The 25423-nt window shown below is 45.3% G+C and overlaps 1 protein-coding gene across 3 annotated transcripts in view; it reads right to left on the bottom strand.

The window, feature by feature from the left end:
- The window catches only part of LOC106583165 (inositol 1,4,5-trisphosphate receptor type 1), a 190689-nt gene that overhangs the window by 53973 nt on the left and 111293 nt on the right, over positions 1-25423 (bottom strand). Inside the window, exons 39-42 of one of the 3 annotated variants that reach the window (XM_045705740.1) lie at positions 19391-19426; positions 6463-6507; positions 5113-5248; positions 3116-3303 (exon numbers count right to left, since the gene is read on the bottom strand). In XM_045705740.1, coding sequence (XP_045561696.1) covers positions 3116-3303; positions 5113-5248; positions 6463-6507; positions 19391-19426 — 405 coding nt within the window. Of the gene's footprint in view, positions 1-3115; positions 3304-5112; positions 5249-6462; positions 6511-19390; positions 19427-25423 lie in introns of all 3 variants that reach the window. The other 2 variants (XM_045705739.1, XM_045705741.1) reach the window with 2 other exon arrangements.

Consider the following 25423-nt stretch of genomic DNA (forward strand, 5'->3'; position numbering starts at 1 on the left):
GAAGGGGAAGGGTTATTATTCCACAAGGGGCTCAGCGGTACAGGGGCTGATCTACAAATATACCTCGACAGTCAACAACATACACTACCGGAAGTTTTAGAACACCTACTCATTCAAGGGTTTTACTTTGTTTTTTACTATTTTCTACATTGTAGAATAATAGTAAAGACATCTAAATTATGAAATAACACATATGGAATCATCTAGTAACCAAAAAAGTGTTATATAAAATATATTTTGATTTGTTTTTGAGAATCAATTTCTGAGGCTGGTAAATCTAATGAACTTATCCTCTACAGCAGAGGTAACTTTGGGTCTTCCATTCCTGTGGCGGTCCTCATGAGAGCCAGTTTCATCATAGAGCTTGATGGTTTTTGCGACTGCACTTGAAACTTTGAAAGTTCTTGACATTTTCATGATTGACTGACCTTCATGTCTTAAAGTAATGGACTGTCCTTTCTCTCTGTTTATTTGAGCTGTTATTGCCATAATATGGACTATGTTCTATATACCACCCCTACCTTGTTACAACACAACTGATTGGCTCAAACGCATTAAGAAGGAAAGAAATTCCACACATTAACTTTGAACAAGGCACACCTGTTAATTGAAATGCATTCAGGTGACTACCTCATGAAGCTGGTTAAGAGAATGCCAAGAGTGTGCAAAGCTGTCATGAAGGCAAAGGGTGGCAATTTGAAGAATCTCAAATAAACTATATTTTGATTTGTTTAACACTTTTTTGCTTACTACATGATTCCATGTGTTATTTCATAGTTTTGATGTCTTCACTATTATTCTACAATGTAGAAAATAGTAAAAATAAAGAAAAACCCTTTAACGAGTAGATGTTCTAAAACTTCTGACCAGTATTGTACCTTCACAGTCTGTTCAATATCAAGTGGAAATTATAGTACATTCAAACACAAACTCAGCAAAAAAAGAAATGTCCTTTTTTCAGGACCCTGTCTTTCAAAGACAATTAGTAAAAATCCAAATAACTTCACAGATCTTCATTGTAAAGGGTTTAAACACTGTTTCCCACAACAATTAATGAACATGCACCTGTGGAACGGTCATTAAAACTTCTTCAGGCTAGGGTCCTTTCTTCTCAATTTCCGCCTGACTGACGTGCCCAAAGTAAACTGCCTGTTGCTCAGGCCCTGAAGCCAGGATATTCATATAATTGGTACCATTGGAAAGAAGACACTTTGAAGTTTGTAGAAATGTTAAAAATAATGTAGGAGACTATAACACAATAGATATGGTAGGAGAAAATCCAAAGAAAAATATTTTTTGTTGTTGTTAAGAGCCCATGCTCCTACAATGGAAAGTATAGGGAAATAATTAAATCTAGTTCCCAGTATGCAATTCCTATGGCTTCCACTGGGTGTCAGCACTCAATATTCAAGGTTTCAGGCTTGTTTCTTCCAAAACGAGTAAGAATAATGCGTTTTACTACAGGGAAATTCGTGTGTGCGAGCACCATGAAGACAACGTGCACCTGCTAATATTGGTTTCCTATTGAACATACTTCTTCCGTATGAAATATTATAGTATCTGAGGATTAAATAGAAATGTATTTTGACTTATTGAAACAAAGTTTAGGGGTATATTTTCGGATTCCTATCTTGGCATGTTGAACGAGTGAATTACTCAAATTGATGGAGCCAACTAAACTGACTTTTTGAGACATAAAGAAGGATTTTATCTAAAAAAACAACACTACATGTTATAGCTGATTTCCTGCAAGACAGGAATGTAAGTGTTCTGCCATGGCCAGCGAAGAGCCCGGATCTCAATCCCATTGAGCACGTCTGGGACCTGTTGGATCGGAGAGTGAGGGCTAGGGCCATTCCGCCGAGAACTTGCAGGTGCCTTGGAGGAAGAGTGGGGCAACATCTCACAGCAAGAATTGGCAAATCTGGTGCAGTCCATGAGGAGGAGATGCACTGCAGTACTTAATGCAGCTGGTGGCCACACCAGATACTGACTGTTACTTTTGATTCAATTTTGACCCCCCTTTGTTTAGGGACACATTATTCCATTTCTGTCAGTCACATGTCTGTGGAACTTGTTCAGTTTATGTCTCAGTTGTTGAATGTTGTTATGTTCATACAAATACTTACACATGTTAAGTTTGCTGAAAATAAATGCAGTTGACAGTGAGAGGACGTTTATTTTTTTGCTGAGTTTAGTTACATATACAGTACAAACATATGCGTCTCTAAAATGTCTCCCTTGTAAATAATCCAGATAGAGCAGCGGTCATGTGACTCACAGTTTCAGTTAAATCATTCCCCATGGCCTCATAGGATTGTTTGACGTTGCCAGTAAACTCTGTCTACAGTGGGTCAGCTCTGTCAGGAAAAGTAGAGAAGTGTTGTGGGGCATGGTGAGCCATCCTCTAAGGGAGCAGGGAGGGAGGGGTGTGGACTAACGTAAAATGGCTGCCTTATACAGGATCAGAGCATGCCAGTACATGATAGACCAATGCAGTGGAAGGTCTAGTCTACAATAGCCCTGGTGCTGTTCCTATCCAAGGACTTACAGTGCCTTAAGAAAGTATTCATACCCCTTGACATTTTGTTGTGTTACAAAGCGGGATAAAATGGATTTGTCATTTTTTGTTAACGATCTACACAATATATTCTGTAATGTCAAAGGGGAAGAAAAATTCAAACATTTGTAAAAAAACTATAAAAAAGAAATGGTATTCAACCCCCTGAGTCAATACATGTTAGAATCACATTTGTCAGCGATTACAGCTGGAAGTATTTCTGGGTAAGTCAAACATCTTTCCACACCTGGATTGTGCAACATTTGCCTTTTTTATTTTTTTATTCTTCAAGCTCTGTCAAATGAGTTGTTGATCATTGCTAGACAACCATTTGCAGGTCTTGCCAAGTGAAGGGGTGTGAATACTTTCTGAAGGCACTGTATCTTTCCCCTTTTTTCTCATCTGTGAAGTGTGTTGGGACCAATGATGCATCTTTATGGTAGTGAAATGCACTTAAAAAAATGTTTGTTTGGATTTATCATTCAGGTATGTATTGGGCTTCAGACTCTCCTGACACACCCACATCCTTTTGATTGACAAGTGGCTCAGACTCACTTGGATGGTGGTGTTCCCGCCCTCCAGCAGGGCAATGGCCAATAGGATGCTCTCCTGGAAGACGCGGTCACTGGTGGTGTTCATGATGAGGTCTATGACGAGGTCGGAGGCTCCCTCCTTGTCCAGGTGACACTGTACCTCTGACAGGCTCATCTCGCCTCGACTCAGGGCCCCCATACCACCGAGACCTGGAAGGAGGGACAGGGGTCAGAGGTGAAGTGTCAGGAGTGTGATTCTACCTGTTCTCCTGACTCATAGCGATAAGGAGAGGTTTCAAATCTTTATATCTAACATCTTACTTCCAAACTACTCAATCACATGGAACCTCTGGCGAAATATGAAAGTGCCATCTTCCAGGCAGTTGCCTACATGTGTATTTACATTTACATTTTACATTTAAGTCATTTAGCAGACGCTCTTATCCAGAGCGACTTACAAATTGGTGCATTCACCTTATGATATCCATTGTGAAACCTTTACATATTAATTTACAATGTACTTGCATATAGAATTAGAAAGTAAATGCACGTTTGCCACATTTCAAATACATACTTTTATTTGATAAGAAAACATCAAGAGGGGTTTTCCTGTGAGAACGTAAAAGAGGGCATACTCTGCTTCTAACACAAGTATTATTGACAACGCCCTTGGCAGCCTTTACCAGCGGCACGCAGGCAGGCAGCCACGCAGGCAGGCAGCCACGCAGGCAGGCAGCCACGCAGGCAGGCAGCCACGCAGGCAGGCAGGCACGCAGGCAGGCAGGCACGCAGGCAGGCACGCACATATACACACACGTAAACACAGTGCTAAGCAGGCCGGACTCTCGTTTCTGCAACAGGTGCAACCAGGAGGCCGTTTTCACAGGAAGTAGTAGTCTGTCGCCTACCAACAGCCAGAACTGAATCAAACAAGGGAGGGGTGGGTTGACTCGCTATGGTCTGGAGGGCTGCCAGGCAGTGTTTTGGTTCACATGGGAGACATGGTGAACGAGGAACTAGGCTTATTTCTCAACTCATTCCCATAAGAGGCACAGGGGTCTAACAGTACTAGTACATCGTTTGACATGAACATGGCTGAGCAATTAGATATGCTATAACTGGGTAATTTGATGTCACGCTATATTAACAAACAGTACAGCTGACACCATGTTAAATGTTATAACACTACATGTACAACTATATAGAAATACATGACAACACTTCATCTCCATCCTGGTGACTGACTCATAGGCCTATATGTTGACAACACTACATAGAAAACTCAATATTTTGACTTGAAATAGTGAGGTCAGATCAGTCACGCAGTGCTTATTATGAGGAGATTACAGTGTTGTGCTTTGTGTGCTCACAGTTAAAGGGCCAGACAAGACCTAGCCCTCTGTGTGTGTGTGTGTGTGTGGCGATAGTCCTATTGGTTATATAATAGAGAGATAATGAGAAGGCCTGTTTGGGAAACAATATCAATATCCCTATCCACCACCATCCATCACACACAGACTTTCACCTCTCAAAGTTGCATTATCCGCATGATGGTGTGTGGGTCTGTGGGAATGTTTGTGTGTGTGTGTCAATACAGAGGAGTATTTTCTTTGGCAGGTGGCAGAGGTCCAGAGTTCAGAATGAGGTCAGAAGAATATGCAACGTTGTCATGTTTGGTTCCTGTGTGCTCTAGAAAGAAACTCATGCTTTTTTGACAGTTTAGTTTCAATCCTTTTGTTCCTCTGTATCTGGCAAATTACTTCTACAACAGTTTGTGACAACTTACATAAAAGGTACAAAACAAACAGATTCCATTGTATGCGGGATCAGAATTACCTGAGTTAACCTTTTCGTCCAAAACCACGGACAGACAGGGAGAGAGATTGAGAAGAGAACAGACAAGAGAACAGACAGACAGACACAGAGAAGATGACAGAGAGAGCAGACAAACAAAGGAGATGACAGATCAATAAATACTATATATAGATACCATACCAAGCGACAGAGAGGTGCTCTGACCTGATTGGCTCTTGCCGGGTCCTACTGGAACCAGGGTAGCGTTGCTGAAGGCCGTAAGGCTGTCCCTCCGCCCAGCACTCCTACTATGGAAGTTACCATAGTAACGGTTCACCAGAATCTGCCTCAGCGCCTCACCCTTCAGAGAGAGGAAAATGGCGGTGTATTAGTGTGATGATGTAAGAGACTTGAAAGGGAGTCTATCATACAGTGTACATTATGTGCACCATATATCCACCATCACATCAATGAGGCCCACTTGAATTGATTAAAGGGGTTTGAAGAGAGAAGGGACGTGAGGTAAGCTGCCAGGGCCAATCCAAATAAACATTGTGTGCATGAACTGCACTTAAGTAGTATAGTTTCGCAAAGATGAAGACTAGAGTTGAGTTCAGATGCCTAGTTTGGTTTGGTTGGCGTAGGGTTCTGAAAACACCAGGATTATGGTTTTGATACCTGCATGGGCAACCTATGTTGCTGTGGATAAAGCATCTGTTAAATGTCTATAGTGTTATTACTCTCCCGACATTCTCATTCACGTATTGAATAAACAATCAAAAACACAGGTAAAGCTCAGTCCTCAAGCATGTTATATCTCTATCCCTGGTAGAAGTGCGACGGGAATTTGGGTCCTAGCTGTTTTCAGACAGGCCAACAGGGTGGCCAACAGACAGGCCATCCCTCCCACACCATCACCATGGCTCATCCAGAAACCTGTCGGCGTCAGCACCACAGAGAATAGAACCTTATCTGTCACTGGCAGGAGGCAGACGAATGGGCATTCTGTGAAATGAGCTACACAATCACACGTTGAGAGCCAATCATCCAATCACATTCCACAAACATGAGCTCACATCCTTCTCCTCCACTCCTAGGTTCCTTGGAGTGTGTGGAGGTGGATGGTAACATATGTTGTTTAGGTTGGTTCGGCTGTGCTAGGTAGCATTACCCAGTCAGTGTTGGAGCCACTGAAATACAAGCTTATCTATTCAACACATGGAGACACACTAAGCCAACCATGATTATACTATACGATGTGCACCAAGTCAGCTAACCACAACGGTAGGGAAAGGGCTGCTGTGGGGTTAGTAAAAACAATCTGTAGAGTTCAGTGACAGGTTGAGGGTTCAGGCTAGGGTGAAAGCCTAACAATCTGTGGTCAGTCTTCATCGTAGAATGAGTGTTGGGATTTCTGTTAGGGTTAGGTTCAGAATTACCTATCCTCCTCTGAAACTATAGTTTAGGCTTATGCTTCTATTCATGTTAGGATCCTCCAGTTGTTTAGGTTTTAGTTGGGGTTCAGGATTTATGGTTTATGGTTGTGTTCATGTTACGGTCAGGGTTAGTACCTACCCTCCTCTGGTCATCCAGTATTTTCTGTGGCTGGTTGAGATCCAGCTGCTGGTGCAGTGAGGTGGGTTAGTACAGCACAGTGGGCCAACAGAAACAAACGTAGGGTTATTCCTCATGCAGCATTTGTATGGCCAACATACAGAGACACATAGTTAATAACTTATTAATAATTTCATTCATTATGGACGTTAAGGTATAGGGTTGTGCCGTGCCATTAACAGTGGGTTAGAGCGGGGTGGTGTGAAGGTTAGTGAGGGGTCAAAGCAAAGGGAGGGGTCAGCAGCGGTGAGGATGACTATTAATCAGGAAGTGAAAGGTGAGGGAGAAAATCAACAGTTCACAATATTTAACAACTTGTCCAATTTCAATCTGCAAAGTAGGCCACAGTACTACTGTCCAATAAAGACATGCACAAATAGAAAAGTGATCTACGGTTCTCGTCTCTTAAATGGACCCTTGCCCTTTTGGAGAGATGAGCAAACAAACACTGGGCTACACTTGAGGTTTTGCTTTGGATAGGATCGCAGGTAAATTCTGCTATGTGCTACACATAGGGTTGCAAAGAGTTGGAAACTTTCCCGTAAAATTCCAGAATTTTCCCAGACATTTTCCATGGGAAGTTAAGCCCTGAAATTTGGGGAATTTTGATTAAATTCATCAAAAAAGTTAGCTTATAACAGTGAATCTTTCTTGTGGGACACACATAAGACAATTCTAGGTCTTGTGGCATATTTTGGTTAAACTATCCCCAATGTACAGTGCATTCTTACATCACATGAACAGCTGATTCTCAAGATCTTGCACACTAATGAGATGCTATTGAGCCCACACTACTACACTGTCTGAGCCAAGGACTACATGCTTTCTGGTAAGTTTTGATTACAATACTGGGTGGGGTGAATATATTTTATATGACACACATGATTTTTTGTTAACCTCTTCTCTATAGGGGGCAGTATTTTCACGGCCGGATGAAAAACGTACCCAAATTAAACGGCCTACTTCTCGGGCCCAGAGTAAAATATTTGCATATTATTAGTAGATTTTGATAGAAAACACTAAAGTTTCTAAAACTGTTTGAATGGTGTCTGTGAGTATAACAGAATATGGCAGGCAAAAACCTGAGAAAATTCCAAGCAGGAAGTGGCCTGTCTGAGAATTTGTAGTTCTTCTTTTGATACTATACCGAAACTACAGCATCTGTGGGGTTACGTTGCACTTTCTAAGGCTTCCATTGGCTCTCTAAAGCCTTCAGAAAGCGGATTGAGGCGTCTCCTGTCTCTGGGCAGAGTATAGTAGCTCAGTTTCTCAGTGGTCCGCCTGGTGACAAAGAGATTGGATATGCGCGTTCACGAGACCACGCTGTTTTTTCTTTTCCTCTTTGAATGAATACACTATTGTCCGGTTGGAATATTATCGCTATTTTACGAGAAAAATACCATAAAAATTGATTTTAAACAGCGTTTGACATGCTTCTAAGTACGGTAATGGAACATTTTGTATTTTTTTGTCTCGAATTGCGCTCGCGCGTTACCCGTTGGATAGTGACCTCAACGCACGAACAAAACGGAGGTATTTGGACATAACTATGGATTATTTGGAACAAAAACAACATTTCTTGTGGAAGTAGCAGTCCTGGGAGTGCATTCTGACGAAGATCAGCAAAGGTAATAACATTTTTCTAATACTAATTCTGAGTTTAATGTGCCCCGAAGTTGGCGGCTGTCAAAATAGCTAGCCGTGATGGCTGAGCTATGTACTCAGAATATTGCAAAATGTGCTTTCGCCGAAAAGCTATTTTAAAATCTGAGATATCGATTGCATAAAGGAGTTCTGTATCTATAATTCTTAAAATAATTGTTATGTATTTTGTCAACATTTATGATGAGTAATTTAGTAAATTCACCGGAGGTTTTCGGTGGGAATACATTTTCTGATCATCACACGCCAATGTAAAAAGCAGTTTTTTGATATAAATATGAACTTGATTGAACAAAACATGCATGTATTGTATAACATAATGTCCTAGGAGTGTCATCTGATGAAGATCATCAAAGGTTAGTGCTTCATTTAGCTGTGTTTTGGGTTTTTGTGACATATATGCTTGCTTGTAAAATGGTGTAAAATAGTCGTATGTTTGAAAAATAGAAATTATTGCATTTGAGGTTTTGTATTTCGCGCCACACTCTTCCATTGGATATTGGATGTAAGAAGTTAACCTCTTACATCTAGACGTTCCGCTAGCGGAACACCTGCTCCAATATCCAATGATAGGCGTGGCGCGAATTACAAATTCCTCAAAAATACAAAAACTTCAATTTTTCAAACATATGACTATTTCACAGCATTTTAAAGACAAGACTCTCCTTTATCTAACCACACTGTCCGATTTCAAAAAGGCTTTACAGCGAAATCAAAACATTAGATTATGTCAGCAGAGTACCCAGCCAGAAATAATCAGACACCCATTTTTCAAGCTAGCATATAATGTCACAAAAACCCAGAAGACAGCTAAATGCAGCACTAACCTTTGATGATCTTCATCAGATGACACTCCTAGGACATTATGTTATACAATACATGCATGTTTTGTTCAATCAAGTTCATATTTATATCAAAAAACAGCTTTTTACATTAGCATGTGACGTTCAGAACTAGCATACCCCCCGCAAACTTCCGGGGAATTTACTAACAATTTACTAAATTACTCACGATAAACGTTCACAAAAAGCATAACAATTATTTTAAGAATTATAGATACAGAACTCCTCTATGCACTCGATGTGTCCGATTTTAAAATAGCTTTTTGGTGAAAGCACATTTTGCAATATTCTAAGTACATAGCCCAGCCATCACGGGCTAGCTATTTAGACACCCGGCAAGTTTAGCCTTCACCAAAATCAGATTTACTATTATAAATTTTGATTACCATTTGTTGTCTTCGTCAGAATGCACTCCCAGGACTGCTACTTCAATAACAAATGTTGGTTTGGTCCCAAATAATCCATCGTTATATCCGAATAGCGGCGTTTTGTTCGTGCGTTCCAGAAACTATCCGAAATGGTAAATCAGGGTCGTGCGCATGGCGCAATTCGTGACAAAAAATGTCTAAATATTCCATTACCGTACTTCGAAGCATGTCAACCGCTGTTTAAAAATCAATTTTTATGCAATTTATCTCGTAAAAAAGCGATAATATTCCGAACCGGGAATCTCCTTTTCGGCAAACAGAGGAAAAATCACAAAGACGGGGCACGCGTCTAAGCCCACAGTCCCTTGATCGGCCACTTGAGAAAGGCGATAATGTGTTTCAGCCTGGGGCTGGGATGACGACATTCTGTTTTTTCCCGGGCTCTGAGAGCCTATGGAAGACGTAGGAAGTGTCACGTTAGAGCAGAGATCCTTTGTAAAAGATAGAGATGGCAAAGAAGTTAAAGAAATGGTCAGACAGGCCACTTCCTGTAAAGGAATCTCTCAGGTTTTGACCTGCCATTTGAGTTCTGTTATACTCACAGACACCATTCAAACAGTTTTAGAAACTTTGGAGTGTTTTCTATCCAAAGCCAATAATTATATGCATATTCTAGTTACTGGGCAGGAGTAGTAACCAGATTAAATCGGGTACGTTTTTTATCCAGCCGTGAAAATACTGCCCCCTAGCCATAACAGGTTAACTAGTAAAATAGTAGCCTACAGCAAAGTGTGTTTAAATCATTTCTACCTAATTAACAATTTCTGCAAGTTAGTTTTTGCTACCATGTGGGTTTTAGCTTGCTTGACCCTGCTAACTGAGTGTTAATTCACCTGTTTCCATACATGTTTCATTTTAAAACATATATTAAACAACTACTTTGTAAGATAAAACTGCTAAACTATTTATCTGTACATGGAATTGTATTTGTTTTTTTTTCCAAAAATGTTCTAATCTTTACAGAAAAATGCCACGGGCACTATCTGATGTGTGGAGACATTTCACTGCAGCTAATGTAAAAGGAAAAGTGGTGTACATTTGCAAATACTGTGCCAAATCATATGTGAAGAATGCAACAAAGATCCAGAATCATCTGGCCAAGTGCATAAAGTTCCCTCAGCGCTCACAACAAGCAACCTCTGACAAAAGTCCCTCTATCTCTATTCGAGGTGAAAAAGATGAATCAGACACCTTATCGATAGCAACAGCTCATGGTCCTCCTGGAATCAGTAGTTTTTTTTGACTCAAGGGAGGAACATAGTCAGATAAATGCTGATGAATATCTTTCTTGAGCTGTATATGCAACTGGTTCACCTCTGATGCTCACAGGCAATGTGTATTGGAAGAGATTTCTGAATGTTCTTCGGCCCAGCATACACCACTCCAACCAGACATGCTTTATCTACTCATTTGCTGGATGCAACGTTCAACAGAGTTCAAGTGAAGGTCAAGCAAATCATAGAGAACGCAGACTGTATTGCAATCATCTCTGAAGGGTGGTCGAATGTTCAAGGGCAAGGAATTATTAACTACATCATCTCCACCACTCAACCAGTATTCTAGAAGAGCCCAGACACAAGGGACAACAGACATACCAGTCTCTACATTGTAGATGAGATGAAGGCAGCCATCAATGACCTTGGACCACAGAAGGTACTTGCACTGGTGACAGACAATGCTGTGAACATGAAGGCTGCTTGGTCTCAAGTGGAGGAGTCCTACCCTCACATCACACCCATTGGCTGTGCTGCTCATGCATTGAATCTGCTCCTCAAGGACATCATGGCACTGAAAATAATGGATACACTCTACAAGAGAGTCAAGGAAATGGTTAGGTATGTGAAGGATCATCAAGTTATAGCAGCTCTTGGCAGTCTGGCGAAGTACACTTCCAAGCAAGGGCTTTGGGATGGAGATGCAATATGGCAGTCGTGCCAACATATCTCATCAGCCACTTGGTGGAAAGGACTTTGTGGATCTGAGGCGCTTTCCCCTGTTGCCTCCATCATCCTCCAACTCCCATCAACATCAGCCGCCTCAGAGCGCAACTGGTCCTTGTTTGGGAACACACACACCAAAGCACGCAACAGGCTGACCAATACAAGGGTTGAAAGATTGGTTGCCATACGGCAAATTTCTGTCTTTTTGAGCCTGACAACAAGCCATCCTCAACAAGGTTGGAAAGTGACAGTGAAGATGAGGCCTCAGAGTCTGATGTTCAAGAGGTGGACATTGAGGAGGTCCAGGGAGAAGACATGGAAGCCTGAGTGGAAGCCAACCCTACGCTTTAGTTTCTAGACTATCATTTTATGTTGAAAACATTTTTGGGAGATGCGATGGATCATTGGGGATCATTCAATATTCCCTTTCTTTTGTTGTTCAGTGAAATCATCCCATGTGAAGAGTCAACTCATTTAATTGAAGTTCAATTCGTAACTAAATAGTCTTTTTTTGAATTTCTATTGGAAGGATTTAATAATTTGCAATTATGTCTACTTAAGATAAGGTAAAAGGTTTATGTTTCTGTCTCCATGTGTCATGGTAAATATATCCAATGCAACAAACATCTAGATTTAATTGGCATTAATAATAATTTGCATATATTTCCATTAATTCCCATATATTCCCATTAATTCCCACGGAAAGTTTCCACCTCTGAATATTCCCCAAAATGTGCAACCCTAGCTACACATGAATCATCTAAATACAGTATCTACATTCGTAATTCCTGGTAGCTAGCTACAACTGCTTGGAGTAGGACCAGACTCCCATGAAATCATGTTCATTACATAAGAAGCAGAAACACTAGAAGGGGAGTGAAGGGAGGTGTGGATGGGGGAGGGAGAGAGGGGGTTAACATAATGTTGCTCAAGAGGGAACCAGGACACTGAACTAGTGACACACAGGAGCTTCGAGTCCATATGTCACCAAAACAACACAGAGAGAGAATAACACAACAAAACACAACACTGGGGCTCTGCCAGCACAACCATGGGTCCCCCTGAAACAAGGTCAGACAGCTCTGCCAGCACAACCATGGGTCCCCCTGAAACAAGGTCAGACAGGACAACACAGGGGCTCTGCCATAACCAGAGGGCTGTAGGTGTGTAGAGGGGTTGTTCTATCCTTGGGGGTAATGAAAATCCCCCAAAGTCCCCACAAAGATAGTAAATCAAGGAAAATTATCCCCTGTGGGGACATTTCTCACATCCCCATGAGGACAAAGGCTATTTTAATAAGCATAGGGGTTAGGTTTATGGTTACAATTCGGGTTAGGGTTTCTGTTATATGTGTCCCAGTAGGGAAGCAGCGGCAGGTTAGAGGTTGTCCTACTGCAGGTCAGTCAAACAGTCAGAAGTGGCTACACCATCCTCCCCCACCATGACCACATCAAAACCAGACAGCCACCGTTACACAGCCTGCTGATCAGAGCAGATCTGCTCCCTCTCCACACCGCCCACGGGCCGACCACAGTGACCGCACAGCAACTCCTCATGCTCACCACATCCTCTCCAACAACCGTTCCACCGAGTTGGAATCTCCCCGCGGCAAGCCCCTGCTGTCGGTCTCTGACATCTCCAGCTTCCCCATTAGAGGAAACACACAAGTACAGTTTTACGTGTACACACACACGCGCACGGACAAGTACATGTACACACACATGCCGAATGCAAAAACATCCCCTTTTTGGGGTGGGGGGGGTGCACGTCCATGTGTTTGTGTTTTAGCAGGCGGAGGGAGACAGTCATGTTTAGTTTCGTTGTGACTGAAATGGATCCTGGGGTTTACCGCTTGGCTGCTCACTGTGTCCAAACACCATAAAGACATCAAGGGAACCTAATTAAAATAGTCTGTTGCCCTCTCTGTCATTTTCACTGCAACTGACCTGCTTTTCTCAAACCTGTACCACCCAATCTGGAGCCAAGGTGAGTTCCAGCCTAGTGAGTGTCAACTCTCTTTTGGTAACAATTGGCTGGTCCGGAACTACCTTCGTACTTGGTTAACCATGGGGACCTATTTAGTAAGGTGAAATAATAATTCAGAACGTGGCAGATGGATATGTAATGTATAGAGCTGATACAATTCCCTATTCTACATGAGTATCAGATCTGCTGTACACCATTTGTATTTGACTGTTCTGTGATGTTAGACCCTTCTGAACAAAGCCCAGGTCCCTCTAAGTGATTTACGTTCCTCTTTAAATCCTGGGCCCAGGTGTTAAAGGAAGATTTGAAACCTGGCAATCTGCAGTGGAGCCAACTCTACTACCTTACATAACAAACTGAGTGAGGCAACACAGGCCCCAGCTCAGCCCGGAGGATGTATGTGAATGTGCGTGTACTCTGCAGTCACGGCCTCACCTATCAGTTGCCAAGCTAAGGTTGGTCCATACGGTACATTCTGAAATACCTCATTCAACCGTCAATCACTTAAGTGTACACCCGTGGTTTCCTATCCTGGTTCTGGGGAACCCAGTCAACCCACAGGGTTCTAGCCTAACACTGACAAACATCATTCGCCTTCCCCTAACCAACATCAATCAATATTGAAGCCCTTGATGTGTTGAATCGAGATACAGGTAACTGCCAAAATAAAGGAAACTCGAACATAAAGTGTGTTTATAGGGTGTTGGGCCACAACGAGAGGCAGGAACAGCTTCAATGCGCCTTGGCATAGATTCTACAAGTGTCTGTAACTCTATTGGAGGGATGCGACACCATTCTTCAACAAGAAATTCCATCATTTGGTGTTTTGTTGATGGTGGTAGAAAACAGTGTCGCATGCACTGCTCCAGAATCTCCCATTAGCATTCAATTGGGTTGAGATCTGGTAACAGACACAGAGACACCCTTTTAACCCGGTTTCAAAGTCACTGAGATCTCTTCTTCTAGCCATGGTAGCCAAATTAATGGGCAACTGGGCATCTTTAGACATGACAATAAGCATGATAGGATGGTAATTGCTCACGAACTCAGGAAACACACCTGTGTGGAAGCACCTGCTTTCAATATGCTTTGTATCCCTCATTTACTCAAGTGTTTTCTTTATTTTGGCCGTTATCTGTAGTTAGTGCTGGGCTGGAACAAAACTGATCACCCCTGTTAGTTGGAACAGAATTGAAGAGTACTACAAACATATTTGAGAGCAGCGCATAAAGTAACAAACCATACATGTTCATGAGCATTAAGTGTGACCTACATTTCAACCCACACACATTCTCCTGCTCTGCCTCAGTGGAGCTGAGGAGATCCACTTTCACAGGAGTAAAGGAGAGGCGCCACAAGCACTTTTTTCCTATTGTGTTATTGACTGTATGTTTGTTTATTCCATGTGTAACTCTGTGTTGTTGTTTGTGTCCCACTGCTTTGCTTTATCTTGGCCAGGTCACAATTGTAAATGAGAACTTGTTCTCAACTAGCCTACCTGGTTAAACAAAGGTGAAATAAAATACATTTAAAAAAAGCCCAGCTGGTGTGAGGATCACCTCCAACACACTACAACACTAACACGCCACAGAAACAACACTATCACGCCACAGAAACAACACTAACACGCCACAGAAAAAACACTATCACGCCACAGAAACAACACTAACACGCCACAGAAACAACACTAACACGCCACAGAAACAACACTATCACGCCACAGAAACAACACTATCACGCCACAGAAACAACACTATCACGCCACAGAAACAACACTATCACGCCACAGAAACAACACTATCACGCCACAGAAACAACACTATCACGCCACAGAAACAACACTAACACGCCACAGAAACAACACTATCACGCCACAGAAACAACACTATCACGCCACAGAAACAACACTATCACGCCACAGAAACAACACTATCACGCCACAGAAACAACACTATCACGCCACAGAAACAACACTAACACGCCACAGAAACAACACTATCACGCCACAGAAACAACACTAACACGCCACAGAAACAACACTATCACGCCACAGAAACAACACTATCACGCCACAGAAACAACACTATCACGCCACAGAAACAACACTATCACGCCACAGAAACAACACTATCACGCCACAGAAACAACACTATCACGCCACAGAAACAACACTATCACGCCACAGAAACAACACTATCACGCCACAGAAACAACACTAACACGCCACAGAAACAACACTAACACGCCACAGAAACAACACTATCACGCCACAGAAACAACACTATCACGCCACAGAAACAACACTATCACGCCACAGAAACAACACTAACACGCCACAGAAACAACACTAACACGCCACAGAAACAACACTATCACGCCACAGAAACAACACTATCACGCCACAGAAACAACACTCTCACGCCACAGAAACAACACTATCACGCCACAGAAACAACACTATCACGCCACAGAAACAACACTATCACGCCACAGAAACAACACTATCACGCCACAGAAAGAACACTAACAACTCCACTTAGACTACAGACACAGTGTGAGTCTGCAGGACTGTACGTGTGAGAGAGGAAAAGAGAAAAGGGGAAAGAGAAAATGAAGAGAGAGAAAGGTGGGATGTTTTGAATGACATTTGAAAGGAGCTAAGAGATGGAAGGAAAAAGGAAGGAGAGAGAGGAGGAATCAGGGAGAAAGAGGGAGAAACGTTGGCTAGAGAAGGTAGAGTGGGCGAGGTTGTCTGGCTTGCTTTCCTCCATACCGCCTTGTTATTACATCAGAGATGGCGGCAAGGAGGGAGGGAGGGGCACTTAACAGGTGTGGATAGGGAAGGCTGTAGATAGCTATCCTGTACCCCCCTTATAGCCTCCGACCCTGCACCCCCTATAGCCTCCGACCCTGCACCCCCTATAGCCTCCGACCCTGCACCCCCTATAGCCTCCGACCCTGCACCCCCTATAGCCTCCGACCCTGCACCCCCTATAGCCTCCGACCCTGCACCCCCTATAGCCTCCGACCCTGCACCCCCTATAGCCTCCGACCCTGCACCCCCTATAGCCTCCGACCCTGCACCCCCTATAGCCTCCGACCCTGTACCCCCTATATGTCCCTCCTGCAAAGGCAAAGCCAGTGTCTCTGGGACAACAACTCCTCCGTACTTTTAATGGCTATTACTTCTGAAGGTCACACATCAGTGGAGGGAGGGGAGAGCGGTAGAGAGAGAGAGACGCAGGCTGGGTTCCAGGGAAAGGGGCAGGCTGGTTTCCAGGGAGAGGTAGGCAGAGAGAGAGAGAGGTATAGAGAGAGATGTAGGCTGGGTTCCAGGGAAAGGGGCAGGCTGGTTTCCAGGGAGAGGTAGGCAGAGCGAGAGAGAGAGGTATAGAGAGAGATGTAGGCTGGGTTCCAGGGAAAGGGGCAGGCTGGTTTCCAGGGAGAGGTAGGCAGAGAGAGAGAGAGAGGTATAGAGAGAGACGCAGGCTGGGTTCCAGGGAAAGGGGCAGGCTGGTTTCCAGGGAGAGGTAGGCAGAGAGAGAGAGAGGTATAGAGAGAGATGTAGGCTGGGTTCCAGGGAAAGGGGCAGGCTGGTTTCCAGGGAGAGGTAGGCAGAGAGAGAGAGAGGTATAGAGAGAGATGTAGGCTGGGTTCCAGGGAAAGGGGCAGGCTGGTTTCCAGGGAGAGGTAGGCAGAGAGAGAGAGAGGTATAGAGAGAGATGTAGGCTGGGTTCCAGGGAGAGGGAGGCAGGGAGAGAGGTATAGAGGGAGATGCAGGCTGGGTTCCAAGGAGAGAGAGGTATAAAGACAGGTGCAGGCTGGGTTCCAGGGAAAGGGAGAGAGGCAGGGAGAGGTATGGAGAGAGATGCAGGCTGGGTTCCAGGGAGAGAGAGTCAGGGCAAGGTATAGAGAGAGGAAGGCTGGGTTCCAGGGAAAGGGAGAGAGGCAGGGAGAGGTATGGAGAGAGATGCAGGCTGGGTTCCAGGGAGAGAGAGTCAGGGCGAGGTATAGAGAGAGGAAGGCTGGGTTCCAGGGAAAGGGAGAGAGGCATAGAGAGAGGCAGGCTGGGTTCCAGGGAGAGAGAGTCAGGGCGAGGTATAGAGAGAGGAAGGCTGGGTTCCAGGGAAAGGGAGAGAGGCATAGAGAGAGGCAGGCTGGGTTCCAGGGAGAGGGAGAGAGGCAGGGAGAGGTATGGAAAGAGATGCAGGCTGGGTTCCAGGGAGAGGGAGGCAAGGAGAGGTATAGAGAGAGATGCAGGCTAGGTTCCAGGGAGAGGGAGAGAGAGGCAGAGAGAGGTATAGAGAGATGCAGGCTGGGTTCCAGTGAGAGGGAGGCAGGGAGAAGTATAGAGAGAGGCAGGCTGAGTTCCAGGGAAAGGGAGAGAAGCAGGGAGAGGTACAGAGAGAGGCAGGCTGAGTTCCAGGGAAAGGGAGAGGCAGGGAGAGGTATAGAGAGAGGCAGGCTGAGTTCCAGGGAAAGGGAGAGGCAGGGAGAGGTATAGAGAGAGGCAGGCTGAGTTCCAGGCAAAGGGAGAGGCAGGGAGAGGTATAGAGAGAGGCAGGCTGAGTTCCAGGAAAAATAAAAAAAGCCGGCCCGGTCGTTATGTAACCATCGCCCCAGCGCTGGCAGTGGCCCAGGAATCATGCAACTTGCAGGCAGGGAAAACTAGGACACAGCCGCACACACACACACCTTCCTAGTCCTAGATATACCGTCACAGTGCCCCCTACTGACACCCTGGGGAAAGCCCAGACCTCACGTAGAATGAGGAAGACACTGAAAAGGTAGAGAATGGAGAGAAAGGAAAACTTAAAATCAGGAAATTGCGAAAAGAAGGTAAATAAATGGCACACATATGAGAAGCCAACATTACTGGTCCAAAATTCATGTTATAGGTCAAACAGACAGTATCAGAAGTTATATTACACTCTCCTCTTATGACAGCAGGTAGCCTAGCGCTTAGAGCGTTGGGCCAGTACCCGAAAGGTTGCTGGTTCAAATACCTGAGTAGTCAAGGTGAAACATCTGTTGATTTGTGTCCTTGAACAAGGCACTTAACTCTAATTTGCTCCAGGAGCGCCGTACTACTATGGCTGATCCTGTAAAACAACATTTCACTGCACAGTTCTTCCTGAATAGGAAATACTCCTGGTCCTGCTGCAGTATCATTGACTAAAGCTCCTCCTGAAAGCTCCCTTCATCCTTCTGGTGAAATAGGGAGGGATGTTCCTGAAGGAACCATGTACACACATTCCACAGCCCTTTTGAAGGCTCTATAAAAAATACATTAAAACAACTCAACTTACTGTTGCGAGTTAGAATAGTAGAACACACAAGGTGCAACTTCAAAATTGGGTGGCGCACCAGCAGTTTTTCTCTTATGTCAGTCACTGATAGTCACTCAATCAGCCCATGTCAGCAAAATATTGGTTTTGTTAGTCAGTCTCACTCAGATAGCACATTAAAAACTGCAAACATTTCTCTCCACCCTATGGCAAAATGTGTAGAATTGCAGGAAATGTGTATAAATGCATAAAATGTGTTATAATATTGCAAAATCTTCTCTCTGCCCCATGGCAAAATGTGTAGAATTGCCGCAAACTTGCTTTAAAATGCAATGTGTTCTCTAAAATGTGTATAATTGCACATATTGCAAGTGGGTACGACTCGTGAGCAACTGAGGACCCTCATGATAAGTTCCTCCACCGCCATCAAAGGTGCCTTAGAGAGACTGGGTATGTCCAAACACACTGACAGCCTGCCCTACCAGCATGGGACTCTGGAACAGCACAACACTATTGGCTAATGCACACACACACTTAGATTTACTTACTGAATGGGAGGGTGAGAGAGAGCAGGTGAGAGAGAAAGCAAACCAGAACTACCACTACAAGCCCAGGCGTACTACCTACAGACACGTATCACCACCACATCCAGACACAACCACAGAGCTACATTTAAGAGGAAAAGGCACATTGACAGAACAAGTGAAAGAGGGATCGAGAAGTAGAAGAAAAAGAGGAACAACCTCCGGCATATCCATTTCATCATTAAAGGACCTGAGCTGAAAGAGAAGAGAGGAGGGTTAGATTGGTTAGCATAGGGAGGATACAGGCTGCTGCTGTACCATTGTGAACAACGAAACACCACAACATAAGGGAACATATATCGACTTTATTCAGACAACAGATAAATACAGTCTTCAAAGCACTCATGTCATGTGTACCTTAGCAAACATGTAATACTTTAGAAAAGACACCCTTTCCTCTGGTCTAAAAAAAATATCCCAATGCCCAGGGCAGTGATTGGGGACATTGCCCTGTGTAGGGTGCTGCCTTTCGGATGGGACGTTAAACAGGTGTCCTGACTCTCTGTGGTCACTAAAGATCCCATGGCACTTATTGTAAGAGTAGAGGTCCTCATACCATCATGGTCATCTAATCATCACCAGCTTCCCTGTAACTATTCCCCAGGTCGTTGCTGTGAATGAGAATGTGTTCTGTCAACTTACCAGGTAAAATAAGGGTTAAATTAATAAAAAAAGAATACTATTTGACGAGTCAAATAAGCTTGTAGACCTGGATAGGATTGTAATTCACTTAACACTTTCATTACTTTTTTTTTACACAGTTATTAAACATTGATTACACTAATCAATCCTATTTCATATGTCACAGCGATTCACCGATACATATGCTATGATGCTGGTGCTAACCTGACATATGGAATTGTTTCAAGATGGTCGGTGCGCAGGGAGACCGGAGGGGGTTCCCGCTCGTGCACCATCTGTGGCCGCAGAGGTCACAGTGCTTGTCAGTGCCCGGGTTGGTTCCTCTGGGAATCGAGGCAGCAGGCAGGGCGCTCTGGCCTCACCCCAGGTGAGCTGGCACCATTCTCACCCAGAGCCCTCTGTTGCACAAATATTTGTGTCTGTCACTTTTCCTGAATTTTCCCCGCATAAGGCGCTAATAGATTCAGGCGCGGCTGGGAATTTCATTGATAAAGCGTTTGCTCATAGTTTAGGGACCCCCATTGTACCCGTGGATGTGCCTTTCCCCGTCCACGCCTTAGATAGTCGACCATTAGGGTCAGGGTATATCAGGGAGGCCACCGCTCCTTTGAGTATGGTGACGCAGGGGGGGGGTCACACGGAAAAGATGAGTCTTTTCCTTATTGACACTCCTGCGTATCCCGTGGTGCTGGGCCTACCCTGGTTAACTTGTCATAACCCCACCTTTTCTTGGCCACAGAGGGCTCTCACGGGGTGGTCGCGAGAGTGGTCAGGTAGGTGTGTAGGGGTTTCCGTTGGTGCTACTACAGTGGAAAGTCCAGACCAGGTCTCCACCGTGCGCATTCCCCCTGAATATGCCGATTTGGCTCATGCCTTCTATAAAAAGAAGGCAACTCAATTGCCACCCCATCGATGGGGGGATTGTGCGATAAATCTCATGGTAAACGCTGCACCTCCCAGGAGTGCAGCGTGTATCCCCTGTCGCAAGCGGAGACGGTGGCTATGGAGACATATGTCTCCGAATCCCTGCGTCAGGGGTACATTCGGTCCTTTACTTCACCCGTCTCCTCGAGTTCCTTTTTTGTGAAGAAGAAGGATGTAGGTCTGCGTCCGTGCATTGATTATCGAGGTCTCAATCAAATCACGGTGGGGTACAGTTACCCGCTACCTCTGATCGCCACGGCGATTGAGTCAATGCACGGGGCGCGCTTCTTCACTAAACTGGATCTCAGGAGTGCGTACAACCTGGTGCGTATCCGAGAGGGAGACGAGTGGAAGATGGCATTTAGTACCACCTCAGGGCATTATGAGTACCTCGTCATGCCATACGGGTTGAAGAATGCTCCATCAGTCTTCCAATCCTTTGTAGACGAGATTTTCAGGGACCTGCACAGGCAGGGTGTAGTTGTGTATATCGATGATTCTGATATACTCCGCTACACGTGCCGAGCATGTGTCCCTGGTGCGCAGAGTGCTTGGTCGCCTGTTGGAGCATGACTTGTACGACAAGGCTGACAAATGCCTGTTCTTTCAACAGTCCATCTCCTTCTTAGGGTATCGCCAGGAGTGGAAATGGAGAGTCACCGCATTGCAGCCGTGCGTAATTGGCCGACTCCCACCACGGTGAAGGAGGTGCAGCGATTCTTAGGGTTTGCCAACTATGACTGGAGGTTTATCCGTGGTTTTGGTCAGGTAGCTGCTCCAGTTCTCACTGCTGAAGGGGGGCCCAGTGCGCTTGCAGTGGTCGGCTGTGGCAGACGGGGCTTTTAGGCACTTGAAGGCTCTGTTTACCTCGGCTCCTGTGTTGGCCCATCCGGATCCCTCTTTGGCGTTCATAGTGGAGGTGGACGCGTCCGAGGCTGGGATAGGAGCTGTGCTCTCTCAGCGCTCGGGTACGCCACCGAAGCTCCGCCCCTGTGCCTTCTTCTCTAAGAAGCTCAGCCCGGCAGAGCGAAACTATGATGTGGGGGACCGGGAGCTGTTGGCTGTCGTCAAAGCTTTGAAGGCGTGGAGACATTGGCTTGAGGGTGCTAAACAGCCCTTTCTCATCTGGACTGACCACCACAATCTGGAGTACATCTGGGAGGCGAGGAGACTGAATCCTCGCCAGGCAAGGTGGGCCATGTTTTCCCCCCGTTTTGTGTTTACCCTCTTTAACAGACCAGGCTCCCAGAACGTTAAGGCAGATGCACTGTCCCGGCTGTATGACACAGAGGAGCGGTCCATGGATCCCACTCCCACACTCCCAGCCTCTTGTTTTGTGGCGCCGGTAGTGTGGGAGCTGGACGCGAACATTGAGCGGGCGTCACGTGCAGAGCCCGTTCCCCCTCAGTGTCCAACTGGGCGTCGGTACGTTCCGTCTGCTGTCCGCGATCGGTTGATCTATTGGGCCCACACGTCACCCTCCTCTGGTGATCCTGGGATCGGTCGGACGGTGCGCTGTCTTAGTGGGAGGTACTGGTGGCCCACTTTAGCTAAGGACGTGAGGGTTTATGTTTCCTCCTGCTCAGTGTGCACCCAGTGCATGGCTCCTAGACACCTGCCCAGAGGTAAGTTACAACCCTTACCCGTTCCACAACGGCCGTGGTCGTACCTGTCGGTGGATTTCCTAACCAATCTTCCACCTTCACAGGGTAACACCCCGATCCTGGTCTTTGTGGATCGTTTTTCTAAGTCCTGTCGTCTCCTCCCTTTGCCCGGTCTCCCTACGGCCCTACAAACGGTGGAGGCCCTGTTTACACACGTCTTCCGGCACTACGGGGTGCCTGAGGATATAGTGTCTGATCGGGGCTCCCCAGTTCACGTCAAGGGTCTGGAAGGCGTTCCTGGAACGTCTGGGGGTCTCGGTCAGCCTTACCTCAGGTTTTCACCCCGAGAGTAACGGGCAGGTGGAGAGAGTTAACCAGGATGTGAGAAGGTTTCTGAGGTCTTATTGCCAGGACCGGCCGGGGGAGTGGGCAGCGTTTGTGCCCTGGGCAGAGATGGCCCAGAACTCGCTCCGCCACTCCTCCACTAACCTCTCTCCATTGGCATCAGAGTCAGACCGAGGCTCCTGCGGTGGACGACTGGTTCCGGCGCACGGAGGAAACATGGGACGCCGCCCGCGTTCACCTTCAGCGCGCCGTACTGTGCCAGAAAGTTGTGAGGCAGGGTCTGGCTCTCGACCCAAAACCTGCCCCTCCGCCTGCCCTGCCGGAAGCCGGGTCCGCGGTTTGTGGGGCCATTTAAAGTCCTGAGGAGAGTGAACGAGGTATGTTATAGGTTACAGCTTCCCCCGATTACCACATTAACCCCTTGTTCCATGTGTCTCTCCTCAGGCCGGTGGTGGCTGGCCCGCTCCAGGAGGCTGAGTTGCGGGAGGTTCCTCCGCCCCCTCTGGACATCGAGGGGGCCCCGGCGTACTCCGTTCGATCCATCCTGGATTCGAGACGTCGGGCGAGGGGCCTTCAGTACCTCGTGGACTGTGGGGGGTACGGTCTGGAGGAGAGATGCTGGGTTCCAGTGGAGGACGTGTTAGATCCTTCCCTGCTGCGAGATTTCCACCGTCTCCATCCGGATCGCCCTGCACCTCGTCGTCCGGGTCGCCCCGAGGCTGGTGTCGACGCGCGGCTCACGACTTCTACTGAAGTCGATGCCCCTCCTTGTTCAGGCGGTGCTCAGCGGTCGACGTCACCGGTCTTCTAGCCATCATCGATCCATTTTTCATTTTCTATTGGTTTTGTATTGTCTTCCTACACACCTGGTTCCAATCCCATTCATTGTGTATTTAACCCTCTGTTTCCCCTCATGTCCTTGTCAGAGATTGTTTGTTGTTATGTGCTTGTGTTGTTGGATTGGTGCGTGACGGGTTATTGTACCCATGTTTATTTTATTATGTACTTTGGTTTTGGAGTTTGTTTTTAACTTTATTAAACTACTCCAGTTACACCAAGTTTGTTTCTCCTGCGCCTGACTTCCCTGCCACCTACACACACAACGTGACACACACCTACTCATTCAAGGGTTTTTCTTTATTTTCACTATTTTCTACATTGTAGAATAATAGTGAAGACATCAAAACTATGAATTAACACACATGGAATCGTGTAGTAACCAAAAAAGTGTTTAACAAATGAAAATATATTTTAGATTCTTCAAAGTAGCCAGCCTTTGCCTTGATGACAGCTCTGCACACTCTTGGCATTCCCTCAACCAGCTTCATCTGGAATGCTTTTCCAACAGTCTTTAAGGAGTTCCTACATATGCTGAGCACTTGTTGGCAGCTTTGTCTTCACTCTGTGGTCCAACTCATCCCAAACCATCTCAATTGGGTTGAGGTCGGGTGATTGTGGAGGCCAGGTCATCTGACGCAACACTCCTTCACTCTCCTTGGTCAAATAGCCCTTACTCAGCATGGTGGTGTGTTGGGTCATTGTCCTGTTGAAAAGCAAATGATAGTGGGACTAAGCGCAAACCAGATGGGATGGCGTATCACTGCAGAATGCTATTGTAGCCATGCTGGTTAAGTGTGCCGTGAATTCTAAATAAATCACTGACATTATCACCAGCAAGGCACCCCCACACCATCACACCTCCTTCTCCATGCTTCACGGTGGGAACCACACATGTGGAGATCATTCGTTCACCTACTCTGCATCTCACAAAGACTTGGCGTTTGGAACCAAAAATCTCAAATTTGGACTCATCAGACCAAAGGACAGACCGGTCTAATGTCCAGTGCTCGTGTTTCTTGGCCCAAGCAAGTCTCCTCTTCTTATTGTTGTCCTTTAGTAGTGGTTTCTTTGCAGCAATTCGAACATGAAGGCCTGATTCACGCAGTCTCCTCTGAACAGTTGATGTTGAGATGTGTCTGTTACTTTTTATTTGGGATGCAATCGGAGGTGCAGTTAACTCTAATGAACATATCCTCTGCAGCAGAGGTAACTCAATATTCAAAGTTCTTGAAATTTTCCAGATTGACTGACCTTCATGTCTTAAAGTAATGATTTTGTGTTTATTTGAGCTGTTCTTGACATAATATGGACTTGGTATTTTACCAAATAGGGCCATCTTCTGTACAACACCCCTACCTTGTTACAACACAACTGATTGGCTCAAACACATTAAGGAAAGAAATGTCACAAATTAACTTTTAACAAGGCACACCTGTTAATTGAAATGCATTCCAGGTGGCTACCTCATGAAGCTGGTTGAGAGAATGCCAAGAGTGTGCAAAGCTGTCATCAAGGCAAAGGGTGGCTACAGTGAAGAATCTGAAATGTAAAATATATTTTGATTTGCTTAACACTTTTTGGGTTACTACATGATTCTATGTGTTAGTTCATAGAAATAAAGAAGAACTCTTGAATGAGCAGGTGTCCAAACTTTTGACTGGTTCTGTATATATTTTTTAACACATATTTAACCCCTTTGTTTGGGTAGGCACAAAACTACCTTCATTACCTCAATTAGTATTTTTTTTACCAGTACCGGGTACCTTCAGACGAGTCCCGTGACACTTGTGGGGGTCGTATAGCAAAATGGAGAACACCATCGTGAGAATCTCCCCTT

Source organism: Salmo salar, chromosome ssa22 (genome assembly GCF_905237065.1).
Source record: "Salmo salar chromosome ssa22, Ssal_v3.1, whole genome shotgun sequence".
Lineage (NCBI taxonomy): Eukaryota > Metazoa > Chordata > Actinopteri > Salmoniformes > Salmonidae > Salmo > Salmo salar.